The 25850-nt window shown below is 39.0% G+C and overlaps 1 protein-coding gene across 3 annotated transcripts in view; it reads left to right on the forward strand.

The window, feature by feature from the left end:
- The window catches only part of LOC144013663 (inactive dipeptidyl peptidase 10), a 39433-nt gene extending 13837 nt beyond the window's left edge, over positions 1 to 25596 (forward strand). Inside the window, exons 5-25 of one of the 3 annotated variants that reach the window (XM_077512778.1) lie at positions 2134 to 2205; positions 10162 to 10214; positions 10701 to 10782; positions 12208 to 12328; positions 12425 to 12579; positions 14570 to 14667; positions 16501 to 16624; positions 16870 to 16911; positions 17569 to 17676; positions 18136 to 18227; positions 18863 to 18910; positions 20110 to 20228; positions 20554 to 20601; positions 21218 to 21316; positions 22690 to 22756; positions 22851 to 23045; positions 23124 to 23178; positions 23280 to 23379; positions 23633 to 23691; positions 24945 to 25017; positions 25117 to 25596. In XM_077512778.1, the coding sequence (XP_077368904.1) occupies positions 2134 to 2205; positions 10162 to 10214; positions 10701 to 10782; positions 12208 to 12328; positions 12425 to 12579; positions 14570 to 14667; positions 16501 to 16624; positions 16870 to 16911; positions 17569 to 17676; positions 18136 to 18227; positions 18863 to 18910; positions 20110 to 20228; positions 20554 to 20601; positions 21218 to 21316; positions 22690 to 22756; positions 22851 to 23045; positions 23124 to 23178; positions 23280 to 23379; positions 23633 to 23691; positions 24945 to 25017; positions 25117 to 25334 (2028 nt within the window). In that variant the 3' untranslated portion in view covers positions 25335 to 25596. The remainder of the gene's footprint in view (positions 1 to 2133; positions 2206 to 10161; positions 10215 to 10700; positions 10783 to 12207; positions 12329 to 12424; positions 12580 to 14569; positions 14668 to 16500; positions 16625 to 16869; positions 16912 to 17568; positions 17677 to 18135; positions 18228 to 18862; positions 18911 to 20109; positions 20229 to 20553; positions 20602 to 21217; positions 21317 to 22689; positions 22757 to 22850; positions 23046 to 23123; positions 23179 to 23279; positions 23380 to 23632; positions 23692 to 24944; positions 25018 to 25116) is intronic. The other 2 variants (XM_077512779.1, XM_077512780.1) reach the window with 2 other exon arrangements.
- Positions 25597 to 25850: the final 254 nt, after the last annotated feature.

Here is a 25850-nt window from a genome sequence, read left to right on the forward strand (position 1 = left end):
CAGATTTATGCATTCTCAACTACCATATAAGTATTGTATAGAGAGAAGTTAACCATTGAGTAATAATACTACTAAGTCTGCACACCCCTGTTCAAATACCACGAAATATGTGCTCCACAACTATGGGTGGGCCATTTCAGTCAATTTTGGAATGATTATGGTTTATCTGTCACACACAAGCAAGTTGGCTGGTGTTCAATTGCAAGCATAGTGAACTGTGAATTGTTCAGTGTCACACCACTGAACATTTGATAAATGTTTTACACATTACAAATTACAAGCGACAAACTGTACAAACTATTTTGCCAAATGTGCACTGCTGTATGAAGACAAATGAGCAGGAACTGTGGGACTTTGTGGGCCAAATCTTATCAAGATGTGGCTTGCTTAACAAAGAGAAACACCATTTGGTCTTGGTTTCCACGTCTTAAACGTTTATGTCAGACCAATCCAATCCAGCAATGTGATTATCGCTAACACTGCATATGTGTAATCACTGATGTACAGCCCTGCAGTGAGAGTGTAATATAGTTTGGCAGCGTGACAGAATATAGCTTTTTTTTTTTTTTTTTTCCCCCTCTCCACATGTTATTTCAAAGAGATTTCCCCTCCCCCTGATGCAAGGGCATCATCACTCCGAACACCGCGAGCAACACAGGCATTCTCGCAGTATGTGGGTCACTGCAGGCTGCTGTTGTCAGCCTCAAGATGAAGTGTGCTGGGATATGGTGTGCACCAAGCAGTATAATTGGGTCTCCCCAAATAAATGAATACAAAGTATTGAAGCACAAAGGCCACCATAAGATGGATTGTTTTTGAAATGGTTTAATGATGATACACATGCTGTAGCTCTATATTTTTTTTCTGTATAACCTGAAAACACACAAAAACAGACTTATGTAGGCGATAGCTACCACATCTTTATCTGTCTTACTATTTGGTATTTTACTGTGTCAAAATGACTGCTGTGAAAAATATTATTAAAACAACAAAGCGTCTTTTGATGTTTGACGCAGCACTGTAGCAGAGACACTAAATATCATGCCAAAGTTTGAGGTTAACATCTGTAGGTCTAGGGAAAATAGCCAGCATAAAATAGAGATTGGAAACTGATTACTAAATGTAGGAATAATTGTAAATAATAAGTTACTATACATTTGCTGCAATGAAGAACTACTTCTGCTTGCAATGATGAATGCTTTGCTTTGCTCTGCACTCACATTCACATAGCCTAGCAGAAGATGTGTCAAGAAGCTGAAGAACCACAACATCTCATGCAGCAGAATGGTTCGAGCCAGTCTGTTGTTGAGTTCTCCTGTTTTCTGTTAAGAAATGATTGCAAACTTGAGCAGACGTGTACTCAGCAATTTTCCACTCACATGCACAACACATAGACAAACAAGTGCACTGTGTTCCAACTATGCCTTGCATTTTCATTTTTAGGGTTGGAACACCCATGTAACTAGGGGCGTGGAAAGGGCGTGGAAAACCAAATAAATAAATAGAGAGGGTGAGGAGAGGAATCTTCAGAGAGTGCAGGAGTGAATTGTATCAGTCAGTTCTTCTCCTCTCTCGTCGCGAGCCTTGAACTGAGTGTCTTCTCTCCTTTTTGTGTCATGTTTAATAGATGTAAAAAAGGTAAACCTGACACTAAACAAAAAAAAATACTAACATAAATTTAGTCTTAAATATATAAAATAGATGTACTGCCCATAATTTCTTCTAATCATCATCATCTAATCATGCTCATCAGCTATCGTAAGGAAAGATTCTTATATTTGCAACAGTGGAAAAAAACAAAGCAAAAATAAAACACACGAACCTGAATCCTGTCTGAAAACTATTGGCCAGAGGCTTGCAGTTAAGGTGTTAATATACTAATTTAAAAAAAAAATGTTTCAGTCATAAATAGTCAAATAAAAGGGCTATTTTAAAGATATTCTTGGGCAAATTGTTACAAAGTAAAGCTTTAAAAGCAAAAGAAAACAAAACAAAGTGTCCCAGGACACAGCCGTGGGGCACTCCCCTGCTCAATTGCAATTAATGGGGGCAAATCATTCATACCAAATAATTAACCCCACTTTCTTCATAAATAATTTGTTGTACGATCATTTGTGTGTTTGTGTTTTTCAGGACCTGACTACCACAAAATTCCAAGTTTCTGCAGACAGGAGCTTTGTGCTCCTGGCTTACAACATTAAGCCGGTGAGTCGTCTCTCAAAGTTGCCTTGCTTTTATTCCAGTTGACGGCACTAACATTTCAATACTTCAGACTGTAAATTAACATTATTGCAGCAAGCAGCAAATGGGCCCTTTGAACTGTCCAAGCTTGCAAAATTCAGGCTGATCTAGGAGTGATTTTAAATTGATATTGGAGGATATTGCCTCTTAGGCCATTCACACAGTGAAAATGATATGCAGAAGAGTTTGCAATTGCAAGATAGTTACTAGGTAAGGTAATAGTTAGCTTTCCTATAAGTGTACAGTATTTACTGCAATCATAACTTTGCCACTACTTTAGAGTAGGATATGGATATGCTATTGTGTGTTCCAAATTATGCACAATATGGTAAGTTGTCACTGTTGGAACGGAACTCGATTGTATGCCCCCTGTAGATCAACGTTCTGTATAACAGATGTCATGTTATACATATCCTATCACCACAATTTGAAGCTGTGACTAATGAAGGAAATTGGAATGTGAATGTCTTCAAGGCAGGAACTTAATTGCACACAGGAAATTTGGTTACGGTCTTGTGGAGTTGTTTTTGTCAGGTTGCCATCATTCTCAGCCATGTTGTGCCGACATAATATGAGGATGTCTGAGATTTTTGTTTTTTTTTGAAAGCAAATAATCATTGCATCTGTCTGGTATTTATTTTAACTAGTCATGTACTGGATAATTTCATGTTAAATGTTGATTCAAGCTTCAGTGACTAAAATGTTCTTACTTTCTAGAGTGTGCAACAAACTTACTTTTGGATCTAAATCACATACATTTTCACTAGCACACACCTTTTGGTGAGTTTGGACAACATCAACTCCTAAAGGATAAATATTACAGGCAACATATGATTGTGAATCAATCGGATGGCCATTTCAGGGGCCATGTTCATATTTTATGATACTGCTTATTATATTGGCATTTCAGGTCAATTGTTTTAGGGCTCTTTATAAGTGACGTTCGAGGTGGTATGCAGTGCTCTTTTGGCTCGATAAAACCGACACCAATTGGCTGGGAGAACGCAGGGGGAGCTGAATATTTAAGCCAACACATGACAGGCTGGTGAGGAAGGATGAAAGCATTTCTTTGGAGAAATCTGTTGGGGGGGAGCAGGAGGGGGTATTAAGGAGATGAAGGCAATGAAACTGGCCGGCTGTTTCAGTGGTGAGGTCCATGTGAAAAGCTGCCATGAATGCTGTGGTAGGGATAGTCTCAGATCAACATCAGGGGGTTCGTCACACAGCAGCACAGATCTTTAGTTAAGTACCATTGCGAATTATGACGCGTTCCTCAATAGAGAGACGAGCTATAATTTACAAGCAAATAAAAATAAGTTTGGAGGGAACAAAAGCAAGCAGCAAGTTCCTCCTGCATTTTTACTGAAACCAGGATGCAAGTGCCATTATCTCTCTGTGGGTTTACCATTGATTCAGCTACTGTTTCATATTCTCTTTGTTTATATAATGAGTCTACAGTGCTCATAACATCCTTTGCAAATTAATTATTCAGACAATGCTATGTCCACAAAAGGCAGCATGGTGGACGATTGGTTTACACGTCTGCCTCCTAGTGTTACGAGTTGAGGTGTGGTGGTGGACCCAGGTGCAGGGAAACAGGGTGTGGAGGCAGATGTGTAGTCAAATACCGATTTAATAGAACAAATCCAGGTAAATGAAGTACTGGTCATAAACAACAAACTCAGGCAAACAAGACAAACTTGGGAGGAACTATGGGGCAAAAATCCGGCAGCATTTCAGGAAGAAATAACAATGAATTGACACGGACAGCGGGGAGACAAGAAACTAAATACACATACACTAATTGACAATTAGACAAGACACAAGTGGCAGAGGATGCTGATTGGTTGACACACGAGGAAGGGCAGGCAAACACAGGTGGACATGACAATGCTTGACAAGACTAGGGAGGTACACAAGGACAACAAAACAAAACAGATCATGGCTGAAAATGAAAGAAACATGAGGATAAACTCAAACAAAACCCACTCAAAACTAGAACCCTGACAAAAGCAAGAACGAAAAACAATCCAAAACCCAACCCAAACCCAAACCATGACACCTAGATCTGAGGTTTTGAATCTTGGCAGTTTGGCTGTTCTCCCTGTACTTGGTTGGGCTTTCACCCACATGTCAAAAATATCCATGTTCGGTTCATGCATAACTCCAACTTGTCCATAGGTTTGTGATTAGTGTGAGTCACTGTCAATGTGATTGGTTGTTAATTATGTGCCATGTGATTTACTGGGGAATACTTGTTTAGTCAGTATTATTTTTTTCTCTCCATATTTTGGATCCAAAATCTATTTGGGTGGTTTTATACCTTTGCTTTCTCTGATCTGAATCAGTCCAGAGTGTACATATGTCACCTATGGGCATGAAAAGGATATTTATTTTCACGTTAATCTATTTAGAATTGTGAGTAATTGAGCTTTTTTTCAACATGGTCCTGGTTGATCTCCTTTGCTCTGCTGCCACCTGCTGGCCGTTTGTGTAATTACTACCATTTTTTTCACCTTTTCACTGCCGTTGGGAGGTTGCATCAAAGCCTTCTGTATGCTGTAGCATTAAAAAAACAACAACTAAAAACGTATAAATACGTCTTTGGGACACTTAACACTTTTAAAATAGAACTTATTTATATATTTTTGGGAGCAAATGAGTTAAGACCATAGCCCCGTACACTTCTTTCCTAATTTCGCTTAGACCCTCACAACAGATAACAATTTGACACCATCAAAAGCTCCAAATCTAAAGTCAACAAAGCTATACTGCAAGGCTGCTAACTTGACTCCCTCCTAGTGCTATGTTATATAGCGTGTTTTTATACTACATTGATACATTTTACTTATGCAATATAGGATGCTGCACATACTGTATTTGTATGAGAGGTCATTTATACTTGAACATTACTATATTGTGAACTGGTCAGCAGTCAATCACAATTTTGAAGAGCACAAGGAGAAGGAATCAACCCCATGTCAGTGAGGAAAATAAATTTTGAAACCATCGCTCTATTTGTGTGGACATATTGTTTACCTTCCGTCAGTTTTGACCCAAAATGCGAAGTACTGCTCTTTCCGTAAGTAGGTTGCTGTGAAGGATTCTCTCTTTGATATCATTAGGCTCAGTATGCGGCTGCACTGTAAGACATCAGAAGACGATGGTGGGGGCTGACCTGCCACCTTAAATCACGCATTCATGAGTTACAGCGTGAACCCACCCTCTGTCTTTTTACGAACCACATCTCCCCCTACCATCCGATTCCCTTAGGCTGCTTCATCTCCCTCCCTCACTTTTTTTTTCTGTCTATCTCGGGGCAATTTATGCTGACTGGTGCAGTTTACAGCAGCCTCGCCGTTAGCAGGACGAGAGAGCAAGGGGCTGTGGAGGAATTGGGGAGGTCGGGGTGCCGGTGATTGGCTTGGAGGAAATGGGATTCTGTGACTAGATATACTGGCCGGTTAAAATCCATCCGAAAGATTATTGTTTGGGAATGGCAGAGGTTCTCACTGAGTTGCTGTGCAGCAGAGAGAAACAAATGAGGAAGCTGTGTGGAAAGTTGGTTTTCTATTCGGCTTTCAGGGATGCCTGCTGGGTAGCAATAAATAGATTTTGGGAGCAAGTCAAGGGGATTCAGCCACATGGGAATCGGGGAGGGATGATTGGGGAAAATATATAAGGAGGAGGGAGGAAAGAGAATTAAAAAAGGAGATGAAAGTCAAATAGAAGAGAGGGGGAGGTTGGAGTTCTGGGATTGATACGTGCAGATGAGTACAAAGACCTTCGGGAAGAATAGATTCCAAAGGAGTCGCTTGCACTCTGCAGATGCCCATGGGGAGGAGGGGGTCTAGGAATGATGAAGAGCAATAAGGATATGATCTTTGCTAGATTTCAGGGGCACACATTAAATCCCACGATGCTCATGCAGAGTACTGTTAAGTACGTTATCTAGCAGCATCTCAATTGAACAACATATGGAAGGCATTTCTTCCTTTCAGTAGAGAAATTCATCGAAAGCTGTAAAGTAAAACCCATCGGTGTGAATGTGATGTGAGTACGAATGATGGTGATTTTTGTGCCTGAGTAAAAAGAATCTCCCACCCCCCCCATCCCCCACTTTTGCAACATGATTGTGTAGCAGGGAAAGGAAGGTGGACAATTAATAGCTAGAATTGACAATACTTTATAATGGTCGTTCTTCACACAGAAACTGCCATACTTATACAACCACCACTAACCACTTTTCAGCTCCGCAATGCTGGTCTTGGGGTATGGGCATGCCTGACAACCACCCCCCTCCCCATTTTTTTGTTGTTGTCCTTTTTCAATCTAGTTCAACTGAACCATGGAGTGTTTACTCCTTTGCAGTCACTCAGCCTTGGTGTGAGCTCAGGAACCGGACTGCATGATTTTACTGGACTTAAGTCATCATGGAGAGGTCTCGGACCACTGGACTGATTTATCACAGGGTTGAACAGCACCTGGAAGCATTTTATGTGTGGATTTTTTTTTTAAGCAAAAGCTTATAAAATACAAAGAACAGCCACAGCCAAGTGTTTTATCACATGATTACAGTACAATGGAACCTCAAAAGGTAGAGCACAATTTATTCTGGGATGCTCTGGTTCCTTTGGAATAGAATTTTATTTTACCTGAAAGGAAACCATCCTCCTTCCATGTTCTATAACGCTTCTCCTCAATAGGGTTGTCACTGACGCTTCCTAATCCGAATAGTACCCGAACATTGCAAAAAATAACAGCTTGGCTACTCACCCCCGTACATTGGGCGCTTCAGCATTGTGAACTGTGTGAGCCTGTGTTGCAGTTTGGGGCTCTAATCCATAAAAAGATGGAGGAAGATGCAGGTTGCTTCAGAAAAAAGGACATAAGCGAGAATAAAGATGAAAAAATGGGGACATATTGAAAGATGCGGGCTCGATTCTATTTATGTGAATGGCGCGGTATTTCATCCAGAGGTACAAATGACATTATGCTTAAGTCTTGTTACATGTACTCTATAGTGTATTTCTAACTGCTAACTGCCCCGGCTGTGTGAACGCTTCCATGCGTTTTGATTGGTTATAATTTGCGTTGTTGTCCCGTCATTCAACTGCAATTCAAATTTTGAATCAGAACAAAACCAGTGGCCTACACTTGGCCACTCGTGAAATCTGAGGGTCACATGTCCCGTTTTGAGCAAGAATTTGGGTGTGCCATGGACTGGCTTCAAGTTATTTGCAACCTGTAGAAAAAAAAATGGAAATAGAAATGCTAAAATCTTTATGGATTGGCAAGCAAAGTTTTAAGTAATGTTTTAATGTTCTTAGCTGCCTTACAAGCGGTAAATATAGAAAAAACAATTGGAACAGAAAGCAGCAATGAATGGTATACTGTACCCAATTTTTAATTGTGAATATTCCATATATTTAGGAGAGCTGTCAAATGATTAATTTTTTTGAATCAGATTAATCACATTGTAGAATTTTGATTAATCATGATTAATCACTGACTTAAAAAAGCTTTTTTCCCCAACATTTTTGCCCGCTGCACACGCTCATCCTGCTTTTTCTAATCAATTAATTATTTGCATAATTTAAAATGGGAAAAAATGACCTACGGCATATGTAAACATTTATTAAATGATTTACTTTAATGTATGTAGTTATGTTTATTGCTCAAACTCGAACAGCTACCTTGAATGTAACCAACCACTGTCGTCTAAAAAGGATCATCTGCGGTCAAAATTAATAGTGTGATTAATCTGTGGTAATACAATGATTAATGCAATAATTTTTTGTGATTAATTAATTAGTTAACGCTTTAACTTTGACAGCGCTAATATTTAGTGAGTTGTCAATCGGACTGCACAATTGTGGTCAAAATGATTGTTTTCATCAATATTATAGTAATGTTTGTTACTCACAATCATTCATTTATATGTAAACAGTTTTCAGTGCAAAATGAAACTTCTGAAACTCTGAAAGAATAAATGATAAAAAAAAAAAAAAAACAGAATAAATATGCTATTTACAACGGGCGTCTAGTGACCTTTTGAATGCCACTGCTGTCAACTCAATTACTTTACAGTTTCCCTTCATGAGCTTCAGAATTTACCTATTGTACCTTTATCCCTGCAGCCTTAACCTTGCATCACTCCACACCCGCCGACGTATACAACAAAGGGACAAATCCAATATCCCTTCGGAAAGCGTGCTTTGTAGAGGATGTGACATTTAATTTCTATAGGGACTTGTTTTCCAGAAAGGCTTTCAAACGCCAGTGTGCAATTTGTCTCCTTTCAGCCTCTTCTGCAAAGAAAAAAAAAAAAAAAGAGGTAAGGATCAATGTATCACCCCAAATTCATCAAGTGATGTTGCAATCAATTGTAGTCAACACACACACAAGACTTACAAACATAGACATGCAAAGACACACTTACACGTGCACACACAGACACACAAACACACCATTGATGTTGGTCATTAGTCTTCTTCTGCGTGTTAATTTAATTATTCTCGAAGCTGCTGATGCTTGTGACACAATAGCCAGCCACAATAGATCACACTGTGAAGGTTGTTCGCTGCAATGAGGATTCAGAAAAACTTTTCTTTTTTTAATATCGGCTCTTTATTTCCTCACTTGTACCTCAGAGTTCTCCTCTGATGCAATGTTTTCTTATTCAGACCTGATTTCCGTCATGATGTAATGAGGATGAAACTTCACTTAATGAGTTGAAATCAAGTTTTTTACTCTTTCTTCTGTTCAAACCTAACAAGCTCAGTGCAGTAAAATATGTGACAAAGGAACAAATGTATGTCTTGCCTTTTGTTTACGGTTTCATTTTTGGAATATCTATTTCATGACACTGTAAAGTGAAATTTAAAAAAAAGGGATTTGTTTCTAAATACATTATACAGTATCTTTTAAAATAAAACATGCAAAACCTAAGCACTATGTAACACTGGATAGTTTTAGCTAGAGTGTGAAACTGTCTTTTACAATTCCAGGTTTCCTGATTTATTATTATTATTATTATTATTATTATTATTATTATTATTATTATTATTATTATTGCGTTTTAATTAAATCCTTTTGAATCGTATCATGTGGTTAACATAGAAATAGAAACAAACCTGGCTCCCGAATTACATATTTTTATGATTGAAATTTTGTGAACATTATGAATGGTCCCTGTCTGGGTTATTATAGTTTGGGAATTTTTCATTTTAGTTAGTTTTTATTTTGTTTGGAGTTTTGTTTTTCAAATTTAGTTAGTTTGAATTAGTTTTCAGGGTTGTTGTGTTAGTTTTTATTAGTTTTAGTTATTTAATAAATGCTTAGTTTTAGTTTAGTTAGTTTCAGTATTAGATTTAGTTTATAAAAATGTGTATTAATTGTGCGCAATATTAAAAAAAAACAAAAAAAAACAAACAAAACAAAAAAACATGGCAGCAACGTCATCTGAAGGTGCTTTTCTATTGGCTACTGCTAGATGATGTCACATTTGTGTGACACACTTTCAAACGTTCTTTTCCGGTTAATATAAAAATAAATCGACTTAAAATTACATTTAAAATCATCCCCAAAGGCTCATGCATTAAATTAGTCCACAAAGACTAAAACAAAGGACATTATTGCTTTAATTATAGATCGTTTTAGTTGGTTTTGTAAACATAAAATGTAGTTCAGTTAGTTTTCGTTTAAAAAAAAAAAAAAAGCATTTTCATTTTCATTTTATTTCATTACCGAAATTGTTTTTTGAATTTGATTTTTTTTTTCCCGTTAGTTTTGATTTACTAAAATAACCTTGGTCCCTGAACTAACAACACGTGTTAGCAGGTTCTTTTTTAGCAACATGTTAATGAGCATGTGCAGCCGACCTACGTACGTTTGCATGATATCCTCTACCTCTTTCAGGTGTTCTCTCAGTCCTTCACAGCCACCTATGCTATCTACAGTGTGGCCACTGGGTAGGTGGAATCCTGAATGCTAATGCATGGGCTGCATGCCGGCGGACCTGCAGACTGACCAAGTCCTGTCATCCGATCAGAGCCTCGTGCTTGCGTCAGGCATACATTCATTCATTAGTGTTCTCTCCTCAGATTCCACTGCCTGAGAATCATTTTCAGCATTATATGAATAATAAGGGGCAGGTTGTCTTCTGGGCAACTGTTTGGAAAATATCTTAAGGAGGAGCTGCGAAGCAGATCGTCACCTGATGGTTCGGGGGAGGCTTTTCCAAGGGCAGTGAAGCCAAAAAAAAAAAAAGGGACTGGAGATGTTGCACTACTGCATGACCCAACGCCATTCTCTCTGTTTTTGTTCCTCCCCTCTCTGCATCTTGCTCAGACATAACAGCATCTTCCAGGCCCTGGGTGCAGTCGAACAAAGGTCTTTCAAGAAGGATGCTAGTCCCTAATGGATGCTTTATGTGTTGTGCTTTGTGTGCGTTGCAGGGATCTGTTGGTGCTTTGGCCACCAGTAAAGGAGAAGACTGGGTTGCAATACGCTTCCTGGGGGCCGCAGGGGAACCAGCTGGTGAGGCAGACACTGATTCTGTTATTTGCATTACTTAAGACTGTCTTTATAGTGCTGAAGAGTTTTACTTCCATGTGTCCCAGTTAGGCTAAGCGTCATTGCCATGTGAGCAGTAAAGCGAGGGGAAAAAACAAAAAACAAAAAAACACACACCGTAATTAGGTCTCAGCCGTGTCTGATGAATGGAATATCAGGCAATGTGATTGTGTCACAACAGTGGCGTGGTGGTGGACCCAAATGCAAGGAAGCAGGAGGAGGCAAAGAATGCGGTCAAGAAAAATGTTTAATAAACAAAAACGAGGAGACAAAAATGAGCGACAAACTCAGAAACCAAAACAACAAAGTCCAAAAGAGTAAAACGAGACAAGGTGTGGCACAAAACCGGCAGTATGACAGGAGGAAAATGACAATGAATTGACACAGACAGAGGGGAGACAAGAGACTAAATACACACAGTAATTGACACAATGAGACACAGCTGGGCAAGACACAAGTGGCAAAGGGTGCTGATTGGTTGACACATTAGGAGGTCAGGCAACACCAGATGGGCAGGACAATGCTTGACGAGATAATGGGAGACACACAAGGATAGCAGAACATAACAGATCATAACAGAAACTTAAAGGAACATGATGACAAACTGAAATAAAATCCACTCAATACGAGAACATTGGCAAAAGCAAAACAAAAAACAAAAAAACCCAACCCAAACCATGACAGATTGCAGGGCAGGCTATGTTCAGCCTAAAGAAAATAGCATTTTTTTAAGCGCCACAAATAATTAATTGGAATAGAAATCTCTTCTCAAGTCAAACTACAAACAATTTATTGTCAAGACACTGTTTGAAAGGAGACATAGTAACACCTGCAATCCCACAATTAACATCTACCTGGTTATCTCCTGTCCAAATGTAGCTGAAAACAGCTGAAATTTATATAGGGTTAACCAGAGATAGTTTAAATGATGGCAGTAAGGTGCTGATTCCCTTTGTTTTGACTTCCCCCTCTCAAAAAGATTAAACAGTATTTTTCGGTTATTATGTTGGTTTCATTGTTTTATATCACAAAAAATAAATAGCATTTTGAACAGGGGGTGTTTAGACTTTACACCCATTTTATGTTGCAATATCTCAATGAATGTGATTTAATAATAAAATGTGGGTGTCATGTTTTGCCATTTTTAAATGAACTCAAAATGATCAAAGTAGCTGCTTTGCTATAACGCAGTAGTGTGAGCTACATGTTCACCATGTTAATTATTGGAACCAACCACATGTGCTGGCAAATACTTCATTTCCTCTTGGATGGTGTTCGGCTCCCTCCTTTGTTCCTGCGGCCAGCTACAAAACCCGTAACTGTACCGTCTTAAAAAAAAAAACAAAAAAAAAAAAAAACAAGGATTTGGTGTGTTTGTATCATTGCCAGGCTTTTGTGTTTGATGGCGACATCTACTACAAACCCAGTGTGATCAGCCAAGCGCTGCGTCTCACATCCACCGGCGACCAGCACAGTGTGGTGAATGGGCTCTCGGACTGGACTTACGAGGGTGGGATTTGCACATTTCCACCACCACAAAATCAAGATGCTAATCTTAAAAAATGCTTATGTATTTTGATTGTGTACATATTTTGAAACAAAACAGAGGAGGTTCTTCTGTCTTACGCTGCCCACTGGTGGTCCATGGACGGCGCCCGGCTGGCGTACCTCAGCATCAACAACTCGGCAACACCCCTCGTGGAAATTCCTCAATTTTTGGGTGGCCTGTACCCCTCCAATTTGAACTTCCCCTACCCCAAGGTGGGTGGCTTATACTGTACTGTATTGCTTATGGCAAGAAAATCGCTTAGACACTGATTCACAAGCAGGTATCCCTAGACGAGCTTTTTCTAACAGTCATTGAGCCAAGTCACATATAAAATACAACAGAACATTAACGTTCACATTTAGCATCACAAATTCTCAGACATTTACTGCAGTAAAGGAAAAAAAAAACAGTCTTTCCACATTCACATTTAACGGCACGGACCATCTGGAGGGGCGGGACAATTCCCACTGTGCCGTCGTATGTTTCGGGCCGCGAATTAGCAGGCAGGAGCTCACACATTGTTTCAAAATCACACAGGCAGCAGCCCACCCATAATTAGCCTGTAAATAAAAAGCATACACGTCATTTTATGAACTCCCCTCACCCTTACAGGCCAGATATATAGCACTGCCTGCTGGCCTCAGTTACAATAATTTAATATCAAAAGTCGCAAAACTTTAATCCATGAATAGAAACAATAAGCAATATAAATATAATTATATATATATATATATATATATATACATATATATATATATATATATATATATATATATATATATATATATATAAAACCTTGTCTGTACAAAAATAGCATAAAAGAGGCAAAACACAATCACAAGTGTTACTAGTAACAGCAACAAAGCATGATGGGAAAGCCTCTTGCGATTACAGTTGCGCTCTGCAAGTTAGCGTCAATCAACACAGTAGTGTGCACCAGAAGTGGTGAGAACACATTTCAAAATAAGAGTACTAACAGCAAGTGCAGTGTTATATTCCTTAATCTTGCTGGTTAACTTGGTGTGTCATGTGAAATGTAAAATATCTTATCCCATTTAATGTACACTTGCTTATTGGTTTCTTTTTGTCCTTTTTTGCCCATTTTATGTACACATGCTTGTTCAAATAAACAATGACCGTGCTCTTGAAAGAGCATACTAAATTAAATTTCTGATCAAATGCAATATGAATATCGTTGGAGGGAATGCTCATCTATTTTACATTTGTCCACCAACTTTAAAATTGTGTATGTTCATTAAAATGTGAACTAAAGTCCTGAGCCCTGAAACTCCAGGGCTGAAAAGGAGTCCCAGTCCCTGCCACCAAGTAAAAATGTTGTGCATAACTGAAATGATAATCTTGTCTCAATTTCCTCACAAATCTCTTTACTTGCCTTATTTAGTTGAAAACTAAGCTACTGTTCTGTTGTATAAAGAGGTGTGTATATAGTTTGATTGTACCTTCTGCCCTCTAGTGAAATAGCATATAAGTGTTCTGCCTTTAACAATACACAATTGGCTGACATCGATTAACAAAGATGCATTATTTGTAGTATCCATCCATCCAAAAGCAGGAGCCAGGAGGAAAATAAGGAACTGATCAAAACACAAAAACACCGGGCAGACGAACAAGGGAAACTAGGGCAGAGCACAGGACAGGAGAATGATAGTAACTCAGGCAGGAAAATAACAACAATGAACCAATAAGAACTGAACCGAAAACAGGTGACTAAATACACACACTAATTGACAATCACTAGACACAGCTGGGCAAGACACAAGTGGAAGGGGAATCTGATTGGTAGATACATACACTGGGAAGGGAAGACACACACACAGGTGGACAAGGTTAACAATAACGAGACCAGGGGAGACAAACCGGAAAGCAGAAACAGAAACATGACAAACTCAAAACTTGAACCCCAACAAAAGCATAAAAAACCAAACACAGGTGACAAAACAAAATCCAAACCATAACAAACTGGTTGCCAGCCAATCCGGTTTATTTGTAGTAAACAAATAGTAATTTATGGGCCACTAAAGTGAAATTAGATAATGTCCCACACTGGCACTGCATAGTCACTCCCACATCACACAGATGTTTCTGGTGAAAGTAATTCAAACATAATGCGGAATGTATGGAATGTAATTTTTGTAATCTAACATGAAGCTGTGAATAAATGCACGTTTATTATCCTCATAGGCGGGCTCCAATATCCCGTCAGTCAGCCTTTTTGTCGTGAACCTGTACGGCCCAGCCCACACGGTGGAGATGACGCCCCCCGACTCAGTCAGAGCCAGGTAGGCACACACCTTTTAAAAAATGAAATGAATCGTAGCTGCATTAAGGCCGAACAATCCTAAACATTTTTGTCATGATATGCAAGGCAGTACTGTTCCACTCAATTCCTGCGGGTGGAGCTCCATCTGCTGGATCTGGTTGGTCACTGTGATATTTGGCCCCAGTGCAAGTGGATTGTAATGATGAAAAGTGAAAATAAATTATGTGCACAATTTTTATTTGAGTCTAATGTGCCACCTCTCAATGTTTCATGACAATCTGTGTAACTAATTAGCATATGCTAATAACCAACGAATAGCCAAAAGCAAATGACATTCCACAGACTGTCACTGATAACAAAAATGACAAAACGCTTATAATTGTATTTATGTTTTGTTAATTTGTTAGAAAGCCTCTTTCTGGTTCATGGAGGATGGCAATAAAACATTACAATGGTGCCGTGTTTATGTGTACCCTTTGCGCAATACCATCATAAAGTGAATATTATGCTGAGTTTGCACTGCACGGGTCCAATGATACAAGAGTGAGTTGTAACCCCTAAGTGACCTGATTCCGAAATAGGTCAAGGCAATGGAAAATCGTATATCCCACATGGAATCGGATATCCTCAGATCCGGAATCAAATGTGGATACAAATCTGATCTGAATCGTTCTGTAGATCTGCCGATGCAACTGCATCCTAACAGATTGATTTGATTTATCTCATTAATGTGAGCCTGGCAGCATTGGAATAATGTGCATTACAACTGAGCAACATAGCCTTGAAATAAGATTTTTTTTTCCCCTCAGGCTCACACAAACCCTATTTCCAATTTAAAGCTTAAAGTTTTTTAGTGCAGTTTAATTTTCACAAGGCATGTTTTGGCCCTTATTTTTTTATTTTTTTATTTTTTTTAGTATGACCACATTTTTTTCACAATATTGTAACCTTTTTTACATCGCCAACCTCCCCACAATATCGTGATAATTATCGTATCGTGACCTTCTTATCGTAATAATATCGTATCGTGATGTTTGGATATCGTTACATCCCTAACATCGATAAATCACAGCTTTTGCCAAATATACCATACATGGGCACTTTTGGCAATGTTTGGTATGATTTACTCCATGATTGCATTCCACCAAACTCCTTTATTGCCATACTCAAAATAATGTAGAATTAGTCTGCTTGTGTTGACAGTTTCTTACAGTAATTAAATTTTCTTTTTAAATAGTCACGAGTGGCCAGAAAACTTACAATGTATAGTCACCAATGTTAAGTCAGTAATACTGACTGTACTTTTGTAAACTACCGCCTCACTGAACGCACACGTTGTTAGTGTAAACAGTGCAGGTCAGGTCAGCATGGATGCACACCATGAAAGGCGCTAAAAATATATTAAATAAATAAATCATTCTCAGTAAAATCAATTAATAACAGACATCCACCTCCACAAAAACAACACAAATAATGTAGTGGACATGTGTTTTTGTTTTAAAAAAAAATCCAAGCAGAGCGTAGAGGGTGTAAAAAGGTTTAATTTGAGGTTCATAGGTAATTGAGTTTAAATAAGGAAAACATAGCCAATGGAGAAATGTAGAGAATCCTTCCATTTCAACCTACAGGGAGAAAACTCAGCTCAATCCAACTAAATGCTATATGGCAGTATTTATTCATTACTGCCTATCTATTTCCATGTTGTCACTGCCCAACATTGACATTTGGTTACCTGCCTTTGGGTATCTGTGCATGCAGATTGTTTCGGGTGTCAGTAAATGTAAACACAGTCAGGTACAGAAATCGTCGAAATGTCTCTTTCCTTGACATCCACCTATGTGGTTCCCTTCAGAGAGGGATACATCTCCATGGTGACGTGGACCAGCAGCACCCGCCTGGCGGTTCGTTGGCTGAACCGGGCCCAGAACCAATCAGTGCTATGCGTGTGTGAGGCCACTACGGGGGCGTGCTCAGAGGTGAGAGATCATCATCAGTCAGTCAGCCCTCTTTAGTAATCAATGGGGATCTCTGCTTCAACACACAGCTTTCTTGCAGTCTTTTATTAATTATTAATCAGAATTGATTTCCTTATGCTGTTAAATGTCTACGGGCATAATTGATGCTCACTATGGTTTGCAGCGTGAGAATGAATTTTTACATACTGTACTAGAAAAGAATGTTATTAAACGCATTAACATTTCTGATTTATTCCCCTCTAAAGAAACACAAGATGACCATGGATATAACGCACAGCCAATGGCAGGTATGAAACATTGCTCTTATTCCTCGTCTCGGAAAATATTTTGGTACCCTTCTGTTAAAGACAGAAAACCCACAATGGTCACTGACATAACTTGAATCTGACGAAATTAATAATAAATAAAAGTGCACTATAAATTAACTAATGGAAATCAAGTATTGCTTTTGTTTTGTGGCTGACCAGAATTACTTTAATAATTAGACTAAGTGCAATTTCTGGATAAATTGCGTGGGAAAGCTGAATGTTAATGGCTGAATGCTAAGATGAATGCCTATGAAGGAAATTGTAGGATAAATTATGTTAAAATTACAAAGTAATAACATAACTAGTAATTATAGTAATTACTAGTAGTAGTAGTAGCTTTCAGCATTCCCACAACAAACCTAAATATAGCCTTAACTAAAATGTTTCATTGCAAAAAAAAACTTCCATATTGTCACCTTCTTAGAATAATTGCCTGTCTCTTTTTTTTGCAAAAAAATATGTTGTCCCTAAATCATCTCCTCATGGTGCAAATCTTTCAATATTAAAAAAAAAAAAAAAAAAAAGAAGACTTAGGCAATTATTTTAAGATGGCGTTGATATGTGTATCATGACTGTGCTTCTCTTGACACTTTATGCTGCTTTTATTTTATTGTATTTTATTCCTTTTAATCTCAGCAGGACGTACCACTATTCTCAGAAGATGGCTCCGTGTTCTACTCCATCCTGCCAGCCAAGCAGGGCGCCCGCGGAGAGTTCAGCCATGTCGCCGCTCTGTCAGCCCAGGTCCGTCTGTCTGAGACTCATTAACATTTATCCTCTCCAAATTGTCCATTAACACTTCAGCAGGGGTGAACTAGAAAATGACCTGCTTTGAGGCATCGGCGGCTTGTTTGCATTTACTGCACTTTCCTCTTGAGTACAGATAAATCATGACCAAGTCACCTTGTAATGCTTGCTGGGTGGCTTCATTTAATCTTCACCCAAGCACGGCAAATGAGGAAAAGAGCAATAGTGCTTTTAGAAATGATACAGAAGGACCTTATGTCTTGTTTGTCATTGCTCATTAGCACTTAAGTGAATATGCCATTAGAAGGTGAGCTCTTCCCATTTGGGCCCATTAGTGATTGGGAAGATGCTACCACGGTTTTTCTTCCTCAGTGTTAATTGAATGTGCTCACTTGCATATAATGTTGCTGCACCTATTATTATTATTATTATTATTAATCTCTTATGTCCACCTAGCCCAGCATTCCCTCCAGCCCTCCTCGCTTTTTGACATCCGGAAGCTGGGATGTCACCTCGCTTTGCGCCCTGGATGAGAAGGCTGGAAAGATGTAAGTGAGGTTTAAATGATCGTCCTGTAAGTGGATTTATTCGCCTTTTAGCATATAAGGCAGCAAAGAAGAGGCCAAAAAGCAGCATATTTGAACTTGCTCATGTTTGAGTAAAGATTATAGCTTCATTCTGTCATTATCCAACTACGTGAAGAAAGTTGCTACTTGAACAGCTCTTACTAGGCAAATAATCCATCCATCCATTTTCTGCGCGGCTTTTCCTCACAAGGGTCGCGGGGGAGCTGAAGCCTATCCCAGCTGGCTCTGGGCAGTAGGCGGGTACCCCCAGGGTGTACCACCCTGAACTGGTTGCCTGCCAATCGCGGGTACAGACGAACAACCTTCCAAACACACAAACACACCTAGGGACAATTTGGAGCGCCATTCATATCTTTGGAATGTGGGAGGAGACTGGAGTACCCGGAGAAGACCAACGCAGGCACGGGGGGAGCATTCAAACTCCACCCAGGAAGGCCGGAGCCCGGACTGGAACTTCTGTCCTCAGTACTGGGAGGCAGACGTGCTAACCAGTCATTCAACGTGCCGCCCTAGACAAATAATTTAGGATAAAAAAAAATAAAAAAAAGATTTCAATATTGTTATGTAACAGGCTTTGTCTTCATTTTTGTCACCAGCTATTTCCTGAGTACAGAGGAATCCAGACAAACCAGACACCTCTACAGGTAAGTTGCACTTTTAGACTCATTAGTCTATACCGTAGCATTCCAGAAACTGGCAAGTCAACATAACTGTCACTAGGAAAAGTGCATTGGGTTACAGCTCAAAGTCCTACTTGCAAACCTGGAGCAAATTGCCGTCAGCAAGATGCAGGTGTGGTGTTGGAGTGGAAGAGTATCATAATTATAAGTGAAAACCCTGCGGTCATCATGGGCGTGAATTTTATGTATGTAAACAGGTCATCATAATATGTACTCTACATGTACATAATAGCTTAGTCTTATGTCATTGTTTATGCTGCTCATTGCTGACTTCATATCTCAGGGTTTGCACTCAATTTAGGAATTTCAAGTTCATGTGGTGTGCTATATCAGGGGCTTACTTACGGAGACCCTCTGGTGTAAACTAGGCTATGATTATTATTTTTTTGCTAATCTGTACCGACAGTTTATTAATATGTTCCCACAGATTAGCAATCAGTTCCCACAGTATAGTAATCTGTACCCACAGTATAGTAATCTGTACCCACAGTATAGTAATCTGTACCCACAGTATAGTAATCTGTACCCACAGTTTAGTAATCTGTACCCACAGTATAGTAATCTATACCCTATTTTAACAATCTGTTCACACAGTATAGTAATCTGTAAAAACAGTTTACTATTCTGTTCCCACAGTTTTAGTAATCTGTAACGACAGTTTAGCAACCTGTATGTGGGTATAGATTGCTAAACTGTCGGAACAGATTAGTAAACAGTAGGTATATATTAGCAAAAATAAATAAATAAATAATTAAGTCATACCTTGGCACCAGAGGGGCTTCGTACTTACTGACACACGATCAGAATGACAAGAACTCTGTGGTGCAAACAAGTTTCACTTTCCTGTCGGCTTCACAGTACAGTAGTGTTTTATTGAATCAAGACAAATATAATGTCACAGCACACCACCAAACAATATCACAAAAAGTACATACTGTAGATTGAAACAATGATAATCTTATGACTGTCTCTATTTATGGATTTACTTACTCGCTGCCAAACCTAGCAATGTTTAGCTGGTATACTTGCACACAAACGCACCATGGCACAGTGTTTAAGGGGTAAACAATAGCGTGTTCAAATGTAAACGCAGGGCTGTGTAGAATACTTGGCCACCAACTATACAATCTAGATGTCTGAATGTATATCTTCTTGTTACCAAGCGTGGATGTGGAGGGAGCATTTCAGCGCCAGTGCGTCACCTGTAACCTCCTTGATGGATGCCAATTCTTTCAAGTCGTTTTCAGTCCCAACTACGCCCACTTCACTCTCCGCTGCCTGGGTGAGTGCCGGACACATGGACGTACTGGAACCTGCAAAGTCAAACACAACATGTTCCAGAAAGTTGGTCGTCCTCTTAGTCTTTTTCTTCTTCACATCTTCCTTTCTTCTTCTCTTAACACCCCTGAATGAGGCCACACCTTCTTTTGGAATGTTTTGTTATCTATAATGTGTGACATGAGATTTGTATTATTCCTGAGAATTTTCATCAAATTAGAAATTGTGCAACCCAGGGGTGTTTAACTTCAGAGGGTTTACAGGTTGCTTTTGTATGATCAGATTTCATCAGGGTTTTAAAATCATTTCCATTATGAAAATTTCTCCAGGTCCAGGAATTCCGAAAGTGACAGTCCACAACGTAAAGGACCCCTTCAGTGAGTTTCACTTTTTCATGAATACAAAAACACACAGATAGTCATTTTGTATTAGAGCCACATGAGCAATGATATGTTTGATCTCGCCAAAATGTGTGTTCATTTAACACAATTTCACAGTTTCCAGGTGTTTTAATAACATGTCAAGTTGTCAAAATACCCCAAGGAACAAGCATTATAGCGCATTTTATACATCTTAATCCTTGTCTCACTGAAATTAGCCAATTTTAAGGAGCTAGCCCTGTTTTATGCAAGCAAATGACGATATCACACAGCCATATACAAGTACTATTGAGCAATGGAAACGAGGCAGCAGCAATGAGGCAATTTACCAAATTGACCTCCATATTTCTCCTAGATAACTAAAATTATTTTATTTAATGTTGATGAGCTCTTATTTGGACCCCTTTTGGTATTCTCTCTGGCTAAAAAGTAGCATGTGATAATTTAACTGATAATAAAATAACAATGTTACTGCAGGGGATTAAATAGCTTTCCAGATGTCAGTTAAAAGCACATCACGTAAAATGATCTCCTATATGTTCCTTCTATGTGGCCTGTCGCCTACCACCAAATTTCCTTCATACTGTATACAAACACGTTCTATCTTTTGTAGGATATGTTGTCTTGGAGGACAATAGTCCCCTGTCCAAAGCCTTGGAGGACAAGCGTCTTCCCGAGACTCTGTTCAGGACACTTTCAGCTGACAATCATGGTACGGCAGCATTCATTACAATTGCTGATTGTGGGTCTCTTGGTCGATTTCTGACCTAAGAGGAAATGAACGTGATTCATTTTGAGAGCTTATGTAATCCTGCTATTGTATAATTCATGTGTAAGACCATCCATCCATCCATCCATCCATCCGTTTCGATTGTGTTCACATTTGACCTAATTTACAGTACCGTATTTGATTTTCTAATATTTTTTTTTGTCTTCAATGAGCTTAAAGTACATGTTTTTGTGAACATTTAATACACTTCACAGTCTTTAGTAGAGCTAATGTATATGATATGTAATCAATGGAGACAATGTAGCCTCTTGACTTGACTTTATAAATGGATTGGTACTAGGTTAAGCTCATATTAGCTTGATCAATCAATAGATTGGTCAGACATTGACCATTTTGGGTGGTTACCGTCATGCCAATTTTATTGGTTAGCAATGAAATAGGTTACAATAGAAAGCAAGTCTAGCTAGATCACTTGGAAATATATTTATTGTATCAATTTACTGTATTCTAAATGTATTTATTAATTATTAGTAATTGATTACAATAGTTTATATTAAAAATAAAAAAATGAAATGTGTGTCTAGATAGATTATTAGGCATGACCCGGTCTGTGGCCTAGTGGTAGAGTGTCCGCCCTGATCCTGAGAGGTTGTGGGTTCAATCCTTGGCCAGGTCATACCAAAGACTATAAAAATGGGACCCATTTACCTGCTTACTTGACACTCAGCATTAAGGGTTGGAATTGGGGTGTTAGATCACCAAATGATTCCCGAACGCGCTCACTGCTCCTTCAGTGGATGGGTCAAATATGAAGAATATTTTCTGCCCCACTTAGGTGGAGGTGACAGTCAGTGGTACTTTTTTTTTTTTTTTTTTTTTTTCCACACATATTAACCAATCTCTTGGTCAGAATGACCAATTTGTATCGGTTGGCCCAGTTTCCATTATATATTGCTTGAAAACACCTACCATTCTAGAGTGGTTGTTTTAACCAAAGGAGCTATCAGACACATAATTACCAGATAGATTGGTCAAATTTAACCCCTTTATTTGGTAGATATGACCAATCTATTTTTAGAGTGTATGACTGCAATAATACCGATACATGATTTATAAAAATAGGAGGGAGTTTCGTCCTCAAGTGATCAATTTTCAGGGTTTCATTGAACCTAATATGGTTTTAAAAAACATAGCAGACAAGCCAAAGTATCCAAGAGCAGACCCAAGAATGTACAAACTCCACACAGGAATGAATTATCATTCGAACCCAGAAACAACATGGGATGAGACTTATTCCCCTTATTAAACTAATTTATCAAGTAGTTAGCAATTCATTTCCTGTTTTCTTTCCTTAGATGTGCACCTGAAATTATCATTACCTCAAGGTTACGAGGCTAACCTTCACCCTCTGCTCATTATTGTGTAAGTAGACACATTTGCCCCATGTTTTGCACCCACTCAACCCCTTCAAGAATTTCACCTATCAGTTGTCTTCCCCCATGATCTCATCGTTCAGAGACAGCCTTCCAGGTAGTCAGTCAGTGACGGAGGAGTTCACACTTGACTGGCCTCAGGTCCTCTGCAGCTCACACAATGTGGCGTTGGTCTGGGTGGATGGCCGGAGCGGGGTCGGCCGTGGACAGAAGACCGCCACCACAGACCCACGCAAGCTCGGTTCACTTCAAGTCAAAGATCATTTAGAAGTTGTTGAGTGGGTGTCACACGATAGCAAAAGCAAACGTGGCAATGACAGAGGTAAAACTGAAAAAAATGATTGGCTTGTTTGCAGGTTGTTGATGAAGTTGCCTTACATTGACGATCGCCGCATGGCTCTCTATGGCAAGGTAAAAGTGTTTTTGTTTGTTTGTTTGTGCGTTTTTAGCTGTAGTTACAGTAGCACACCAAAACCATGTTATCTCCACATTCAAACTTGTTTTCCCAACAGGCATTTGGTGGGCACTTAGCCCTGAAAATGTTAACTGCAACAGAGAAGCTCTTTCAGTGCTCAGCTGCTGTGGCCCCTATAACTGACCTAAGGCTTTACAGTGAGTTATTGTCATTATTACTATCACTAATATTATTACAATCTAGACTTAAGTTATGTATGTACCTATCCAGTCGTCCTATAGTGACTCATCTACGGGTCAGTACTGTATACTGGCCCACTGATGAGACGGTATTATTCACTCTACTACTGACCAACTTTTCGACCTGCTTCATCTACCAACTGATTAACAATTATCTACAGACTCTCTATACTGTAGCTAGCAAGTTGTTACTGTTATTGTGCCATTTCAGGTGCTGCATTCTCTGAGCGGTATCTTGGCCTTCCAGCAAAGGAGGAGCATATTTATTCGGTAAGGTATTGAAGCCGCAATGTTGTTAACGGGGCGGTTCAGGTTTATTATTATTAGACTGTATTATTGCCTGTAAACAATAGCGTGCAGCAATTTTTGCCACTTGGTGGTATTATGGAAAGTGTTCTGTTATCGTATGTGTTGTGGGAACTCCTGTATGATTTTGTTGTGGATGAGGTACAGGTATGGAAGACCAAAACTGAAAAAATTAAAAGTAAATAAATGACTCATGAATGAACAAAAGTGATTAGAAAAAATTTTAATATGTTATGTGTATATAATAATAATAATATAATATATACACTTAGTGGGCACGTAAGCCTCCCAGTTCTAAGGACTCGGCCTTCCTGGGTGGAGTTTGCATGTTCTCCCCGTGCCTGCGTGGGTCTTCTCCGGGTACTCCGGTCTCCTCCCACATTCCAAAGACATGCATGGCAGGTTAATTGGGCGCTCCGAATTGTCCCTAGGTGTGCTTGTGAGTGTGGATGGTTGTTCGTCTCTGTGTGCCCTGCGATTGGCTGGCAACCAGTCCAGTGTGTACTCCACCTACTGCCCAAAGCCAGCTGAGATAGGCTCCAGCACCCCCCGCGACCCTTGTGAGGAATAAGTGGTCAAGAAAATGGATGGTTGGATGGATATATACACCTAGGACCTCCCCCTCATTTGAATAACATTTCATGACGGATTTCATTTTGACAGCGTCTACAGCATGAAATAAATAAATATAAGAGCAGAGCATTTTTATTTATTAACTGACAATTACAACTGTATTTATATGCTTATTTTGTATTTATTTCCACATTTATCTTTATATTTATTTTTTAATCTTGTTTTTTTATTTTTACTTGTATTTATTTATTATTTATGTATCTATTTTTTTTTCCATTTATATTTATTTTTTGGGTTTAATTTATATAAATTTGTATTTTCACTTTTATTTATTCATTCATTCATTCATTCATTTATTTATTTATTTTTAATTTTGGCAGTTTTGGTCCTCAACAACAAGGTCATAGTATTCTTGCTTAGTATTTTAACAAACTTTTGGTCCCTATTAATCATTTACACCCAAGAGCAAATTTTAATCTTGTAATCTGAGCATTAACACGAGTGTATTACATAGAGAGAATCACAAACTAGAGCCTGCACTTTTAATATTAATATTGTCTAGTCAATATCATATGTTAATGAAGGGGGGTTCTGCTATCGAGTTAATTCCAATGTGTTACTGTTTCAATGTTTAATTTTTGCAGACTGCCTCTCTACTGGAGGAGGTCAACAAACTGAAAGATGAGAACTTTCTTATTCTACATGGAACAGCAGATGGTACACGTTCCTATCCTTATTGAAATGAGATGGCCAGTTTAAATGTTTATCGTCATACCTTAATCCTGATGTGCACGTGTGTTGTGCGTTTGACCACAGCGAGGGTACACTTTCAGCACAGCGCGGAGCTCCTGAGCCGACTGGTGAGGGTGGAGGCCAACTACTCCCTGCAGCTATACCCAGATGAGGGCCACACATTGCGGGAACCGCGCAGCATCCAGCATTTCCAGCGCACGGTTGTCAACTACTTTCACAACTGCTTCAAGCACAGCATCCTCTTGGATACGGTTGAAGATGACAAGGAGGACGATGACTGAGCCCCGAGCTCCCTTTCCTCACCTCGAGAAGAACTATCGGAGGTCTATTCGCCTTGGTGGTGAGTGCGGTGTAGAGTGCAAGCGGACCAAATCAGCAAATCAGCTCCTACAACTTCTGCAAAATGGAGGAACTCAACACCTATTGCACACAATAGTTTCTGATGTTTACTGTCTGCTTGAGATCCCGTTTGTTTACAAAATACAGTGGGTATAGAAAGTGAACACACTCTTGTTGTTTTTGCACTTTTTCACAAAATTTCACCCCCCCCCCCCCAAAAAAAAAATAATAATATATATATATATATATATATATATAATTTTATTTATTTACTTTATTTTTCAGTCTATCTGTGGCCTATTTGTTGGTCTAAGACTTTCTATAGCCACTGTATATGTGAGATGATGTAGGCTGATGATTGTGCCAAATGTTTACAGGTTTTAAAGTGTACCTAAAGACCGCATGATGTGAAGTAGATTGCATTTTGTGTTTTGTCATCATGGTTCAAATATTTACAT

This window comes from Festucalex cinctus, chromosome 2 (genome assembly GCF_051991245.1).
Source record: "Festucalex cinctus isolate MCC-2025b chromosome 2, RoL_Fcin_1.0, whole genome shotgun sequence".
Taxonomy (NCBI): Eukaryota; Metazoa; Chordata; class Actinopteri; order Syngnathiformes; family Syngnathidae; genus Festucalex; species Festucalex cinctus.